General features: G+C 46.6%; 2 protein-coding genes across 8 annotated transcripts in view; one reads left to right on the top strand and one right to left on the bottom strand.

Moving 5' to 3' along the window:
* On the bottom strand, nucleotides 1–8941 carry DRAM2 (DNA damage regulated autophagy modulator 2). 4 transcript variants are annotated; one of them, XM_052702376.1, is made up of 9 exons: nucleotides 8906–8941; nucleotides 7068–7152; nucleotides 5032–5189; nucleotides 4685–4752; nucleotides 3986–4125; nucleotides 2885–3062; nucleotides 1072–1154; nucleotides 756–848; nucleotides 1–347 (listed from the first exon to the last, which is right to left on the bottom strand). In XM_052702376.1, the coding sequence occupies exons 3-9, from the start codon at nucleotides 5160–5162 to the stop codon at nucleotides 240–242; spliced, it is 801 nt and encodes a 266-aa protein (XP_052558336.1). In that variant the 5' UTR covers nucleotides 5163–5189; nucleotides 7068–7152; nucleotides 8906–8941; the 3' UTR covers nucleotides 1–239. The 4 variants fall into 4 exon arrangements, with proteins under 4 accessions (XP_052558336.1, XP_052558337.1, XP_052558338.1 ...); XM_052702377.1 differs by lacking the exon at nucleotides 8906–8941 and adding an exon at nucleotides 7914–8145; XM_052702378.1 differs by lacking the exon at nucleotides 8906–8941 and having other exon boundaries at nucleotides 3986–4074; nucleotides 7068–7851.
* CEPT1 (choline/ethanolamine phosphotransferase 1) overlaps nucleotides 8377–13772 on the top strand; it is a 22855-nt gene continuing 17459 nt past the window's right edge. Inside the window, exons 1-3 of one of the 4 annotated variants that reach the window (XM_052702374.1) lie at nucleotides 8377–8493; nucleotides 10266–10668; nucleotides 13034–13181. In XM_052702374.1, coding sequence (XP_052558334.1) covers nucleotides 10273–10668; nucleotides 13034–13181 — 544 coding nt within the window. In that variant the 5' untranslated portion in view covers nucleotides 8377–8493; nucleotides 10266–10272. Of the gene's footprint in view, nucleotides 8494–8954; nucleotides 9032–9363; nucleotides 10151–10265; nucleotides 10669–13033; nucleotides 13182–13772 lie in introns of those variants that run through there. The other 3 variants (XM_052702375.1, XM_052702373.1, XM_052702372.1) reach the window with 3 other exon arrangements.

Raw genomic sequence — 13772 nt, forward strand, 5'->3', positions numbered from 1 at the left:
TCTTTTAATAACCTTCATTTAATTCTTTCATGACATTAGCATGTGTAGAAATGTTACAGGCTTGTGTTCAATACTGATAACGTTGCATTGCTTCGTGGGTTAAAAGCAAAGCCCTTTGTGTCAAGTAGAATACAATCACTTCATTTTTCTTTTATATATGAAATAAACGCTTAGAAGTATGAACTGTTATTGCTATTACATTCCTGAGTTGTGCAGAGAACTCGTTCTCTTTGCCTTCATTAGATGCTCCCTGCTGTCAGCAGCCTCTGCTCATCAGTCGCAAAGCTCTGTGGTGTGTTATAAAGGGTTTGTCCATGCAAGCTGGCAACTGCACGCAGGGAAATTTTCTGTGGAGGCAAAAAAGGGAAGAAACCACAGCTTAGCAGGCTCATCACTTGTTCAGCAGAGACAGTTGGATGAAAGACCAAAACACAGATCAGCTCCTGAACTATTAACCCAATCCTGTGCTGTCCTCCTGGACATAATAAACTTCATAATTCACTACAGCAAACCTCCCATGACTGTGGCAGATCGTGCAAGTGAAGCTGCTTGGAGCTCGACTGATGCTGCCAACGCAGTAGGAGTGTGCCCTACTGAGGAAGAAAGGACCGCTCAGAGCTGTTCACACCACAGGTCCTCCAGCCTTGATGACTGATACACACAAGCTTAGAAGCAGGCAAAGAGATCACCCTGCATCGTGTCAGGCTATTGGAAGTCTGGAGAAACAGAGCACATAACATTAACGTTGATTTTACCTGAAAATCACGAATATAGGTGAGGAAAAAGCTGAGGAAGGAGAATGCTAATGACCACTCGGAGGCAGTACTGACAATGTGAGCCGTGTAGCCCTGTGTAACAGGGAGAGAGAAGGAGAGAAAATAAAATCAGTATGAGAAAGTCTTGGTGGCTCTGTAATGGCACAAAGTTGGCTTGAACACATGACGCCTTGCATCTACAACTACTCTGTTCAGAAAGTAAAATCCCTTAGGATATCTGGGGTCTCTAAAAATGAAGTGCTGAACTCAGTAGAAGAGTTTGTTAAAACATTTGTTTTTTTCTTTTTTTACTCACTTTTTCCTGGGGGTCCCAGTGCAACTTTTGCACAAGATCTGTTCCATACAGGCCACTGTATAAGACAACTGAGGAAACAAACACTGTGGAAATACGTTAAGGAGGATTCAAGACAAGGAAGGAGCAACTTGGAAATTCCAGCCTTGGCACTGGGGTGCTTCAAAGGGAGTCTGTAAGGAGACCTGTGTGTTCTCTACCAGGTCTCCTCAGCAGAATGAATGCTGACGGAGATGTGAACAGTTCCGCATCGTTCCCTTTGTCTTGCAGGTTGCTCCAACATGAAAAGCTTGATTCTAAGTGCATCAGTCATCTTTGCTCTCTGTATACTGCACCTTGTTGTACCTCCTTGATCAACTTTAACATCTGCGTGGAAACACTTAGGCTGTGATGGATGTGCACCATGCTTACCACTTCCAGCGTTGGTTTTTTTTGAGTTATCCAGCAGTGGATAAGCATTTCTAGGTTTCCTTCTGCCTTCCACTACCAGAAACAACCACTTCTCCCATGGCCAGAGACGACTTCCTGTTACCACTTCTCCCTTATTACATGATGAACTGTTAATTTAGGAAATACTCAATTTCCCTTTGATTCCCCTTCCATATATATAGGTATGCATATATTATTTCTACACTCCCCTCTACTTTTGGTTAGACCATACTGGTTTACAGACCTCAATAGATCTTGTGGGTTTTTTTTGGCATCTGTACAAGGTTCTTAACTTGAATCAGTTCATGTTGCTCCCTTTCAGTCTGCTCCAATTTTATTTGGCTCTTAACTGTTTGGAGCTGAAAATCTCATTCTTCTCTAGCACAAAAAAATCTCACAGCTGACTTCCTTGCCATGTCAATCCTCTTCCTCCTCGCTTCATTACCAATAACCAGCCTGACCCAAATTACATTGTTTTGCAGTAGCAGGAATGGGAGCTTGGCGATCAGTGAGGTGGTCTATGGCTAAATGTTGGTTTTGGCTGTCAGCCCAGGAATAAATAAAATCAGCAGGGATTAAATAGGTGGCCTCAATTCAACTGCAGCAGGAACAGTATTTAGGCAATGATTTTTGGACTCATGTCTTTGGAATGTAAATTCTAATGCTTTTAGTGTTGTAATCCTGTTTGATGCAACTGAGTCACGATTTTCAAAACACAGTGTTTAGGAGTGAACATAGGAACTGCTGGTTCCGTTTCCTAATTGTCAGATAACTCTAGGAGAAATGCTCTGTTTCTGAATGAGTTTGCCTAGATTTCTATGGCTGCTTCCTATGGCTGCTTACAGAACTTGGAACTCAAAGGGAATGATGAGCTCCAGAGCCAAAGGAAGGCTGTTGGGAAACTGTGCCAGAAACTTCTTGTATTTTGACTTCTAGGTTGGGCAAGGGAGGAAATGGCAGGTCACATGTCTCTACTGAATCAACCTTGGCAATGCATTCCACAGCTGCTTCTGTGATAAGTGCCAGAACTTTCTGACCTGCTCGGGGATCCAGCTGTATGAGCGCACTGTGCTGCACACAGTTGGGTTGGCAGTGTTTTCTTTTATGCTACATTTTCTACTTCTCATTCTAGCAGTACCCAATCACAGAACTGCAACATTTTGTTAGCCTGTGACCTGCTAGCAGGCTTACCCTGATGGTGCCCTTTTTTTCTGAAGTTTCCAAGCTGTAAAACTGGATAGAAAAGCCAAGATACAAGCTGTAAACCTAAGGATGGTAGACCTTCTGTAGCACAGTCTGTCCTGCCAGCAGATTAAACAAACATAGCTGCAAATACAATTGTGGAAGCTGCTCTGTTCCATGGAAGCACATTGCAGTGAAAGGATACTGCTTGCAATGCTTGAGCAGCACCAGAGCAGCACGGTCAGTCTAATCAAAAAGATGTCTTTGCTGTGAACTTCTGGCTGCATCAAGTAGGAGAGGATGGTCTGAACCAGCATATAAATGGCTCCCACTCCAAATGTCAGGCAGGCTCCGACCACGTGGATGTAATACAGAACACATTTCTATGGAGATAAAGAACAGTTTGTACAGAACCTGGTTTAATTTTCAACTCTGGGAATATTTTCCTTCCATAACCTGCTGGTGCTCCACGCGCACAGTCATCCTCTCATGTCCCAAACGAAAGAGTTCTGGAATGTGCCAGCACTTAAGAGATTTTCTTGGAAGTCCACAGAGTTAGCTGGGAGCCAACGCCTGGCAGCCCTCTGTATTGCTGCTCTGGGGATGTTGTTGCAGCTAATTTACAGTTCAGCTATATCTCAATTACAGGAATTCATCAACGCTGCCTTCATTATCACGCTGAGCAGTAATACGGAAACTGAATGGAGGAATCCCTGCAGTTGGGAAGGTAACAAGAGTGACAGCAGACTGCCTGCTGAATACTTGTACCAGGGAATCTGTGTGTCTATGAAGGATAATGCAACAGAAGACAAACATGACATGCAATTCTAGTCCCCCAAATGAGGTTAAAACCAATGAGCTTTAGCAATTCTCTGAACTACTGCTCTACTACTGTTTAAACAAGCTTTGTTTGTCCTTTCCTCCTATTCCTGACTGAGCTTTGCTAAAGGAAATGAGAGAAAGGTGGAACTTCTCAAGAGCTGCTTTTCCCTGGCCCTAATCCAGCCGGAGAGCAGTGAGCCACTGCAACCTCTAGTGGCTAAAGGCGCTGCTACAGAGAACTTCTCTTTCTTTTAATGGTTTGGAATTTTGTGACTTGCTGCTCACAAATCCCGGTGGATAAAGAAAATCAGAAATACGTAAGAAACTCCAAATTCAGACTTACCTATAACAGCTTTCTGTAGAGAATGTGATTAGAAAAACAAACAAACAAACAGGTTTTTCCCTCAAAAGTTTTGCTTTTAATTCCCCCCCTCCCCCATCCCATCTTATCACAGTACACAAACACCCAACTCTGGACACAAACCTGGAAATTTGCAATGATGCAAAGTCCAAAGCAGCTCATCAGTCCCAGCATAAGGCCAATCTTATTAAGCTTGATGATCCTGGATTTGTCTGGATTCAAAGCATAGACTTGTTTGTAACGGACATACATGGTGGCCATACCTAAGAATGAAGAACCCAAATGCAGTAAACTGTTTTTTCCTTTTTTTAACTGAGAATGTGCTGAGTGATAGGGGCACCTGTTTGAAGTACAAAAACTGCCCTAGGAAACGTGGGAATGTGGAAGTCAAAGCTGACATAACTGACCTACTAAGGTTTTCTGGTCTCCTTCACTTGAAAAAGTACATTGATTTTTCTCTCTGTAACCAAAGCACGAGTAAGATGACTTCCTTAATTCTGCATTGATATTCCTCTTACCACTATTCCCTCTCTTTCTTATTCTCTTTCTTGTTTTCTTTCTTATTTTCTCTCTCTCTCTCTCTTTCTTCCTTTCTTCCTCTCTCTTTCTCATGCATTTTTAGCCTTCTGGAATCTGCAGTTGGTAGGTAACATCCCTGTGATATATTTTCCTCTAAGTCACTTAACAGAAATAAGTTAACTGCCTGAAATTTAGCTTTGATGAGAATTACGGGCTGTTTAATGATCTTAATAAGTAAACAGTTTAAAACCATGTGATTGCAGAACTGTGTGCAGCTTGCCAGGGACACCTTTCTCTACTCACCCAGGAAAGATGAAACATTTAACATGATCCCAAATAAGCATCTCTCAGGAGGTATTGTCCCTGTATCACTGGAAGAAAGAAATGAATACTAAAAATATTTGCAACTCAAGTTTCCTTTTCAGTCTACAAAGAAACCATAAGAAGCATGATGTTCTTAGAACCAGGAATGAACATTTTTGGTATATTCCTTTTATTCTGATCTTCATTCATCACAAAAGGTGAATAAGGAGTATTAAAACCTGGAAATGTATAAGAGCCTGGAAATCTGAAAGATCAAAATTAGAGGCACACATGTCCAGCCTCAGTGTTCTGCAGTTGGAAATGTAGATTGTATGAATGTTACCAACCTGATGTAGGGCACCAGAGGGTCAACATGGTGGAGGACGATTGCAGTGATGTATGAAAACACAAATGTTGCTGCTGACCAAACAACCAAAGCCACGGGCAAGAAAGAGAGGCCTTGCTGAAACCACCACATTTCAGGGCTGACTTCCAACTCCGAACACTGTGGAGAATTGAACAGAAATATTTACTAACAACATTTGGCTTTTCTGAGGCAAACTGCCTATTCGTATGGACTGCAGGTGCTGCCAGGGATGGCTCTTCTCATCACAGAGGCTGTGCCAGGATGCATTTGTGCATATGTGAATGCATTTGGTGTTGCTCTCAGTCCTGCACTGCAAAGCCAGTGTGAGTATCTGACCTCAGGGCATGGAAGCAATCATAAATAAGCAGAAATAACATCTGGAAATGTTAACTCTGAAATTCTTAGAAGATCACGAGAAAAGAAATCAGCGACCAGTGTCACTTTGCTGCATGTCTTGGCATTTGTTGCTGCCAAAAGAAGGTCAGATGGGTCACTGTGAATAACTGACTCTATTTTCTTCTCACCCTTGCATCAGAGAGTCACAGATCACCTCGGTTGGAAAAGATCTTCAAGATCATCCAGTCATAACACTGTGTTAGAATTAACGAGGCTGTGACAGAGGACGTGTGCTGATAGTGACAATTTAACTGATAGTAGCTCCTATAGAGCCTCTCATTTCCATTAACAATCAGCTGGGCAGACATTGAGAAAACAACCTAAAATTACTTCAATATCTGCACTCATTTAGTGCCTGTCATGCTGTGTGACTCAACATCTGTTACAAGAATCACTTAAATAAGATTGCAGATACCTATGAGCATGAGCTGACTGCTACCAGCCACAACCTTTGAACTCAAGAACGGATGACTATGGGTGGAAGAACTGTGCTGCAGTTTTACAGGTGGGAGGGAAAGGTCCATTTACAGTGGAGTTAAACTGCTAACTACGTATTCACATGCTATCCAGTTCTGGATCTGTGAATGGAATACGAGACAGCGAAAAGGAGAATAACAGAGAATGCAGATCCAAGGGCATCCCAGACAAAGATCTAGCAGCATGTGAGGAAAGGCCAATAGCACTATGGGAATATAGAAATAAGGCAGCACTGAGAGGCTTTAGGAGGCATGAAATGCCTAAAAGGCAGGAGATGAGCAAAACAAAGAGAGAGAAAGAGGCATGAAGCACAATTAATACGTTTCACAGGAGGGAAAAGAATGTGAAAATAGAGAAGAGTGAATCTTGCGACAGAGCAGAGCTGATCGCCTCCCACACATCTCAGCACTGCTGCTGTGTACATCCTGCGCGCTGCTGCTGCTTGCTCCCAAGCATCTCTTCCCAAGGTACATCTTTTTGCTGACCTCCTCCACCTGTGTGTCCAGGGAGGCTCACGGAAGCCCAGCTCTGCAGATTCATCAGCTAATGCCGCATAATGAGCATTGCTCATTTGCAAGAAACTCGTCACCGCCTCGTGCCTGTGCTTCCTTGAAGCCTACAGTATCAGTGGTTCAAACAAGGCACGCTCCTGGGACAGAGCAACAGCCACCCATGACTGATAGACCTTGAAAAGAATGAATTACATCCTTATAAAACTGAAGTTTCAGCTGCTCGTAAGGAAGACATTAGGTATCGGATAACTACATCTTAAGAATAAAGTGACCACTGAAACTGCTTGCTTTCTGACCCTTATACTTTCATTTTTAAGCTAAAGATAATGTAACATTTGTCCTCTAATGTTGACTTCCATTTAAAGGCCCTCGTGCAAAACAGATCATAATGAATATAACTTTAAAATCCCGTATCTCGAATGTGTGAATTTGGAATCTGCATGAAAGAAATGTATATTTTGCACAGCAATCTGTTTCCAACTTCAAAGCAACTTCGGGCAGTCAGTCTGGTATCTGCATTTTGATTTGCCTTTAGCATTTAAATGTTATCAGTGCCTTAGCATTATTTCTGAACTAACAGATTTTTGCCTGAAAACAAACAAACAAACAAACAAACAAACATGTCACATACCTGAGAATAAGGATGTTGAATGAATTCCTCAAGAGGAATCCAGAGTCATCCTTCTGGTGAAGCTCCCCATCCACTTCATTTTCCCCTAAATGGTTGAGATATGAAGGAAAACACTCCAGATGTGAGGTAACTCTAAATCTTTTCATCTACACTAGTCTCTTTCTTAGCATCTTCTGTTAGGCACTGCCACAGGATTCTGGGTAGGTGCACCTTTGGCTTGACTCAATGTTTTTTCTATTCTTAAGTGGTTTAAGAAGTGAAGCACCTGTATGGTGGGACAGCAATGCAGGAGAACAGGTTGAAGACTTTTGGATTCATATAACTTGTCTATAGAGGGGTTTAACTTGAGATGAGAAGCTTTCCAGCAGAAACCTGAAAGCGACTGTTCCAAAGGAATTAAAATCGTTCCAGTGCAATTAAACTGTTCCCAACTGATTACTGTGGGTATCCCCATGACCCATCCCACCCCACAGCTGGAGGCAATGCCCTGCACACAAATCACCACCATTTGCATGTGGTCAGGTGCACAGAGCAGCGTGGCAGCTGGTTGCAATGTGAGAGCTCTGCTGAGCTCACTGTACAGCTGCAGGATGCTGTGCAGAGGCAGACCTGCTGGCCAGCCCTGCAATTAATTATGATTAGTGCCTCATCCTGTCCTATTGTTTTCAACAGCAAGGAGTAAAACACACTCAGCCTCCTGCTTTTTTTCCAGCGAGGCCCTCTGCCAACTGATGATATCACGGCCATGGGCAGCCTCTCTCTTCAGGATTGTTTTCTAAAACCTGTATCCTGTTTTGTAGACATGTCTGTGTGCTAAATGGGGAAGGGCTGACCCTCAGGTAATACCTGTGACAGTATCGTATCAAACCATATCGAGGGCAAGTGGAGGAAGGGCATTAAAAGCACAGAGCTTTCTTTATGCACAGGAAATGGGCAGCAGCACTGAGAGCACACGGAACAGAAACTACAGAAGTAACAAAAATAAAAGACAACCGAGATCACAAAGGGCAAAACGTTAAAGGTGGAAAAAGCAGAAAGCACATGTGGAAATGGGAGAATTCTGAATCCGTGCTGGGACAGGAAAAGCACTGCCAGCCTCTCCCTGCGCTCCCAGCCCCGCAGGCGGGTGCAGCCCAGCAACAGGCACTGCGAAAACACTGCAGTGAGGGCAGAAAGAGAAAGTGTGTGTGCTCTGCAAGGTTGGACGGGGACGAGTCGCAGGGGGACACGGCAGCGATCCCTTGCACAACTTGTTGTCAGGGTCAGACCGATAACAGCAGATAAAGGTTGGGAACCTGCAAAGGAGCAAAGCGAGAGCGCAGGGAATGGACGGGCTGCGCTGCTCGCACGGCACAGCGACGGCAAAGGGCTCGTTTTGAGCGTTTTGTCCATCCAGAGCCCAACAGCTGCTGCGTCGTGCGTGGGGGTGAGCTGCTGGGGGCCGAGGGCTGGATACGTGGGTGGACGGTGATGGGACAAGGGGACGGTGTTCAACTGAGTTCAGGTTGGATATCAGGAGGAAGTTTGTCAGCCAGAGGGCGGTGAGGCACTGGAACAGGTTGCCCAAGGAGGCTGTGGACGCCCCATCGCTGGGGGCATTGAAGGCCAGGCTGGATGTGGCTGTGGGGGGGGTCAGGAAGGAGGGGAGGAACCGAGGGGGTAGGAGGGCGGAGGGGCTGAGCGGGAGCAGCCGGAGGCGGCCTGGCGGTGCCGGGAAGTGAGCGGTGAGACGAAGGGTGTCTGGGAGAGGCGGAAGGGAGGACGGAGCGGGCCGGGACCCGCCAGGCTCAGTGTGCGAACCCCAACCCAGCCCCCTCCCCGCGCCCCCGCGCCGTTACCTCAGCCGCTCCCGCCCCGGCCCCACGCGCCCTGCCCCGCCCCCACCCATTAGCCCCGCCCCTTCCCCGCCTCATTTCCGGCTGTCGCAAAAGCGGCGTAAAGCACCGCCGGGCGGGGAGGCCGAGGTAAGGCTGCGCGCGTCCCGTCGCCTTGTGCGCTGCCGGGGGGTCCCGCGGGAAGGGGCTGCGGTGTAGCTGCGGGGAGGGCCGGGCTGGAGGCGAGGAACGGGCACCGCCGGGCCGGCCTGCTGCGCGTGTGGAGCCGGGCCGGGCCTGGAGGTGCCCCCCCGGCAGCTCCGGGTTTTGTGGGCTGCGGGGCGGCCGGGCCGCGTCCCGCACTGCGCCTCGCTGCTCTGCTTGGCCGCGGGAGCCCGGGCTGCGTTTCCCGAGGCCGGGCGGACCGCGAGCCGCTGTGCCTCCGCTGCCGCCTCCCTGCGGAGCCGCGCTCTGCTCCCCACTGCGCCCTTCTTCCCGCTCGTGAAGCTCCGTGCTGTCAGGAATGGCCTTAGTTAACTGCAGCGGGGCTGGAAGTTGCCGTGTGCTTGTTCTTACACCGCAGTTGACCTTTGATTTACAGCTGATTCTTGCTTAACGGTTGATTCTGTTTATTTACATAGGCTGACCCTCATCTGAAAAGCAAACTTTCCTTTTCGGTCTCCACCACCTCTCTGTTAGTCTGTACAGAGGGTTTTGTGTTGTTGGAGAGCTGGGATACCACAAAGCTCCTCGTGCTGGAGGTGCTGCTCCTGGCCCCCTGTCTTCTCACTGCAGCTCTCTTTGATAGCTGGAGCTCTGCATATTTCTTACTTAAGAGTTGAAAGAAGCAACGAGCTTTCAGGTGGATTGGGTTACACTTAAGGAAAAGTGGGGAAAAAAAAAACCAAACGTGCTTATTCCTCCTTAAAGGGTTTGTTACTCCTCACCAAAGAGGCAAAGCTGCTTCAAAGCTGCTGAACTTTCCCTTTATTTGTATTGCCATCAATTGATAATCAGAGCAGGGAACGTGGGCTGTGTGTACTGCCCTAGGGAGCTGTGAGGGACCTGACTGTGCCTTGGTCTGTAACATCGGGCAGCAGTGTGCTGCAAGCTTCTGCTGCTGATGAAATTTAGGCAGGTGGCTGCAGGATATTTGCTTCTGTAGGCAGCAAAAAAGTTAAACAGTGTAACTTGCTACTTTATGACTACATTGAGAACGTTCTTTCCTGTCTTCCCTCAACAGTTCTCCAAATATCCTTCTTTTCTAAGGTAAAACTCTTCTACGGTCATCCTGGCTTGCTGCAGGCAAAATGAGATGCTCTGTGGAGCATTAAAAACTCCTGATATTTCAAACATCAGTTTATCTCAACCCTTTATGTTGCAGGATCTTAATGATTCTCCGTAACAGCTGTTACCTGCCAAATAAAAACTCTGAGGCCACCCAATCCATGAGCGGGCATCGGAACCTCAAGAGGCGATGCGGGGAGTCGCACCTGGAATCCCCTGCAGGCTGTGCCCACGGTCCTGCTGCTGCCTGTGTGCTGAGCAAGCTAGTTCAGTTGCCTACACCTCCCTTGTCAAAGCACCAGCTGAAACGGTTAGAAGAACACAAATATCAGAGTGCTGGACGGTCGCTGCTTGAACCTCTAATGCAAGGTTACTGGGAATGGTTAGTTGGAAGAGTTCCAGCCTGGATTGCCCCAAATCTGATCACCATCATTGGACTGTTAATAAATATATTCACAACCCTGCTATTAGTATACTACTGCCCAACAGCTACAGAGCAGGTAAGTTCTGGGCCTCTGACAGCCTGTGTCGTTGCTGTGATCTGACAGTGGTTGGCACTGTTCCCTGCTGGGCTCCTGTTTATGGGGAGCTCTCTCTCCACGAGTAGCCCACAGTTGTCATACAGATGATTGTGATGCTGGTGCTTGCATGCAGGAAGGGCAGTGTAGGTTTTGGGGAGCGTGTGTTCTGCTGAGGGCTGGTGGAAGGGTTCCTGTGGGCCATCATGTGTTGTGTGAAATGGAGTCCAGTACCAAAATAGCTGTTGGGGCAGCAGCTGTGATGGACCTGCTGCATGATGCTGCAGCCCCTCAAGGATATGCTTGAGTTCATTCTGGTCTAGAGGGAGGCATACCTGCCTACAGCAGGGGTTTGCAACTAGATGATCTTAGAGGTCCCTTCCAACCCAAACCGTTCTGTGATTCATGTGCAGGCAACTAAAAAATTTACATGTCTTGCTTGTGTAGCTTTTGTCCTGTTTTCCTGTTTGCTTTCCCTGTTTGTGACTGGGTTAGTCACTTCAGCTATCTGAGTTGGAATTACTACACAACAAGAAGAGCAGGGTGACTTGATCTGCGGTTAATTGAGTGCTGCAAACCCAGCTAGAGTTGCAAAACAGTGAGCAATGTTAGATCAAACCAGGGACTGAGCACTGGCAAAATGGTCTCAGGAGATCAGGGCAGGCTGCTTCCTCCATGGCTGATGTAACTGACCCCTCTGTGCTGCACTCGAGGAGTGTCCTTCTGTATCCCCTGTGGTCCTGGCACCCTGTGTTATGGAGCAGCTTGGATGAGGACTACAGGCACAATGAGTTATGTGCTGTGGGAGCACAAAAGCATCACATGGAGCAGCATGTCACTTGAGCAGCCTGCGATGTGAGAAGGCTGGGTGAGAGCCAGGAGCTGTCTGCTTTGTGCTGGGTGTACTAAATGCTCGTGGCCTGTTCTCAGGTCTCACCTTCTCGTAGCTTCTAGTTTCAAGGGTGCAGAAGTCTTTATCAGGCATTTCAAGTTACTGGCTTTGTGAACTTTATAAAACTTGTGTAGGTTGATGCTGTGCACCCCAGCTGCTTCCTGGTTCAGGCAGCAGCATTGCTATGTGACTGTAATTTGCTGCTTGCTTTGATAACAGTACAAGGCACTGAACCTGAGCTTCATTTAGAGCACAGTTGTATTGTGGTTAGTACTTCTGAAGTTCATGCTAAGCAAGCTGTGGAATCATACAGCTGTGCTTGGCTGCGTTACAGTCGCTACACGTTTAACAGCTTGGGAGTTGCTTTGTGCTTGGTGGGTTTGCCTTCTCACTTGGCTGAAAAGGGGCTTTCTGCTGAGGTGGTGCTCAGCCTGATCTCATTGCCCTGCAGTGGGATGCCAGCTCTGTGCTGGAGCTGCAGGATTCTGCTTTGAAGTGTCAGGCAGCTGTCTGGGCTGAAAGTGGGACTTTGGGATTCTAGAAAGACAGTTTTCTTCTGAAAGCAGCGTTGCTTTGAGGTGTAAATTGGCTCTTCCTTGCAGCTCTTAGTTCTGCTCTTTTTGAAAGCAGGTTGGCTACACCTTTTGTCAACAGGAGGAGTCATAGGAATGTAGCTTGCCCTTACAGATATGCTAGCAGCTAAGAGAAAATGCAAGCAGTTTGAATAGAGACTGGCTGAAAGCAGAGCAGGTGGCAGCTTTAGAACAATGCAAGAGGAGAGAAAGCTGGATGTGCTACAAATGAGTCAAGGCTTCGTTGGCCAGAGGAAGCCAGGGGGTTTGATGCCTTCTGTATTTCTATGGGCATACAAATTGCTATACAGAATATGAATGCTAAGGGTTATTAGCATAGATTTGGCAAAGCTGCTCTTACACAGTAGTAACAATATGGCAGCATGCTGTGCTGCAGAGCCCTGAAGCTTGGCAGATCTCAGGAAGTGCAGTTCAACCAAAGGTCTGAACAAGGTGAAGGTGAGCTCAGTGTTTGGGAGGCAGTTCCACGTTCTGGGGGCTGAGAAGGTGTTCAAGTTCCAACGTTGCTCAGCCAGCTTACAAATTCCCCTATGGGAAATAGAGGCTAGAAGGGTGTAACTGTCCTGCTTTGCATGTGCTGTCGGTGTCTTTTTTTTCAGACACAGCTTCCTGCTTAGAAAGTGCACTGCACCAATTAAACTTAGTAACAAAGCAAACCATTACGTGCTGTTTCACATTCCCCAACTCCCTCTGTCCGGCCCTCCAAGCTACTGAAAGATCCATTCTTGTGCCTTTATAGACCTCTGGGTGAAGGAGTGTGTGAAAATGCAAAGCTGTAAAGCGAGTTTCAGGTGGTCTGAAGTTAAACTACATCCTTACAGTTTAAAACACCTTTTACCCTCACTGACAATTTCTTCCTTAGGCACCTCCCTGGGCATACATTGCCTGTGCTTGTGGCCTTTTCATCTACCAGTCTCTGGATGCTATAGATGGGAAGCAGGCAAGGAGGACAAACAGCAGCACTCCTCTGGGAGAACTTTTTGATCATGGCTGTGATTCACTTTCTACAGGTATTGTCACTTTTTTTTAATTGAAGTATGAAGATTAAGTTAGTATTTCAAGGATGAAATCTGGAATATAGGAGCAGTTCCTTTACTGAGCTGTGGGTTGTTTAGTTTTCTTTCCACAGACAGTGTTGATCAGCTGAATGTCTTCTCAAGCACCTCACTAAGTCCAGCAGTTCTGTGTATGCTTTCTCAGTGCTGTGAAAATTGACTGTAACAGACAGTGGAAGTGCTCTGCTGTATTAACTTAGCTCTAATTTGTACAGGACGATTACAGGGCACGTTTGGGGCAGGGGAAGGCTGAGTTTGGGTGGTGTTGGTCAGATCACCTCCCTGCCCAGTAGGTGGGGTTGGCTGAACCAGCCTGAAGTTCTCCCTCGCTGAAGGAGATGATCCACTGCTCTCAGTGATTTAAATTCTGAAGCTCTTCTGCTTTTTATTTGGATGAATGCTTCTATCGAAGTCTTGCATTAAAATAATAATAAAATAATGCATAGATGCCTCATGCACCTTGAATAGCTTGGGTTTTCTTGGTGATATATTGAAGCTTAAGGGGAAGGATGTTCAGCAAACCTCAGTTATGCGAGGAAAGCCTGA

The sequence above is a fragment of the Tympanuchus pallidicinctus genome, unplaced genomic scaffold, assembly GCF_026119805.1.
Source record: "Tympanuchus pallidicinctus isolate F22 unplaced genomic scaffold, pur_lepc_1.0 scaffold45, whole genome shotgun sequence".
Classification (NCBI taxonomy): domain Eukaryota; kingdom Metazoa; phylum Chordata; class Aves; order Galliformes; family Phasianidae; genus Tympanuchus; species Tympanuchus pallidicinctus.

What these genes read in the sequence shown, in the direction of transcription:
- DRAM2 (XM_052702376.1), bottom strand. Translation starts at nt 5,162, where the DNA reads ATGTGGTGGTTTCAGCAAGGCCTCTCTTTCTTGCCCGTGGCTTTGGTT. An exon ending in AAATGTTTCATCTTTCCTGG is followed by an intron (nt 4,126 to 4,684) that starts GTGAGTAGAGAA and finishes CTTCATTCTTAG; the next exon opens with GTATGGCCACCATGTATGTC. An exon ending in ACTGGGACCCCCAGGAAAAA is followed by an intron (nt 849 to 1,071) that starts GTGAGTAAAAAA and finishes CCTGTTACACAG; the next exon opens with GGCTACACGGCTCACATTGT.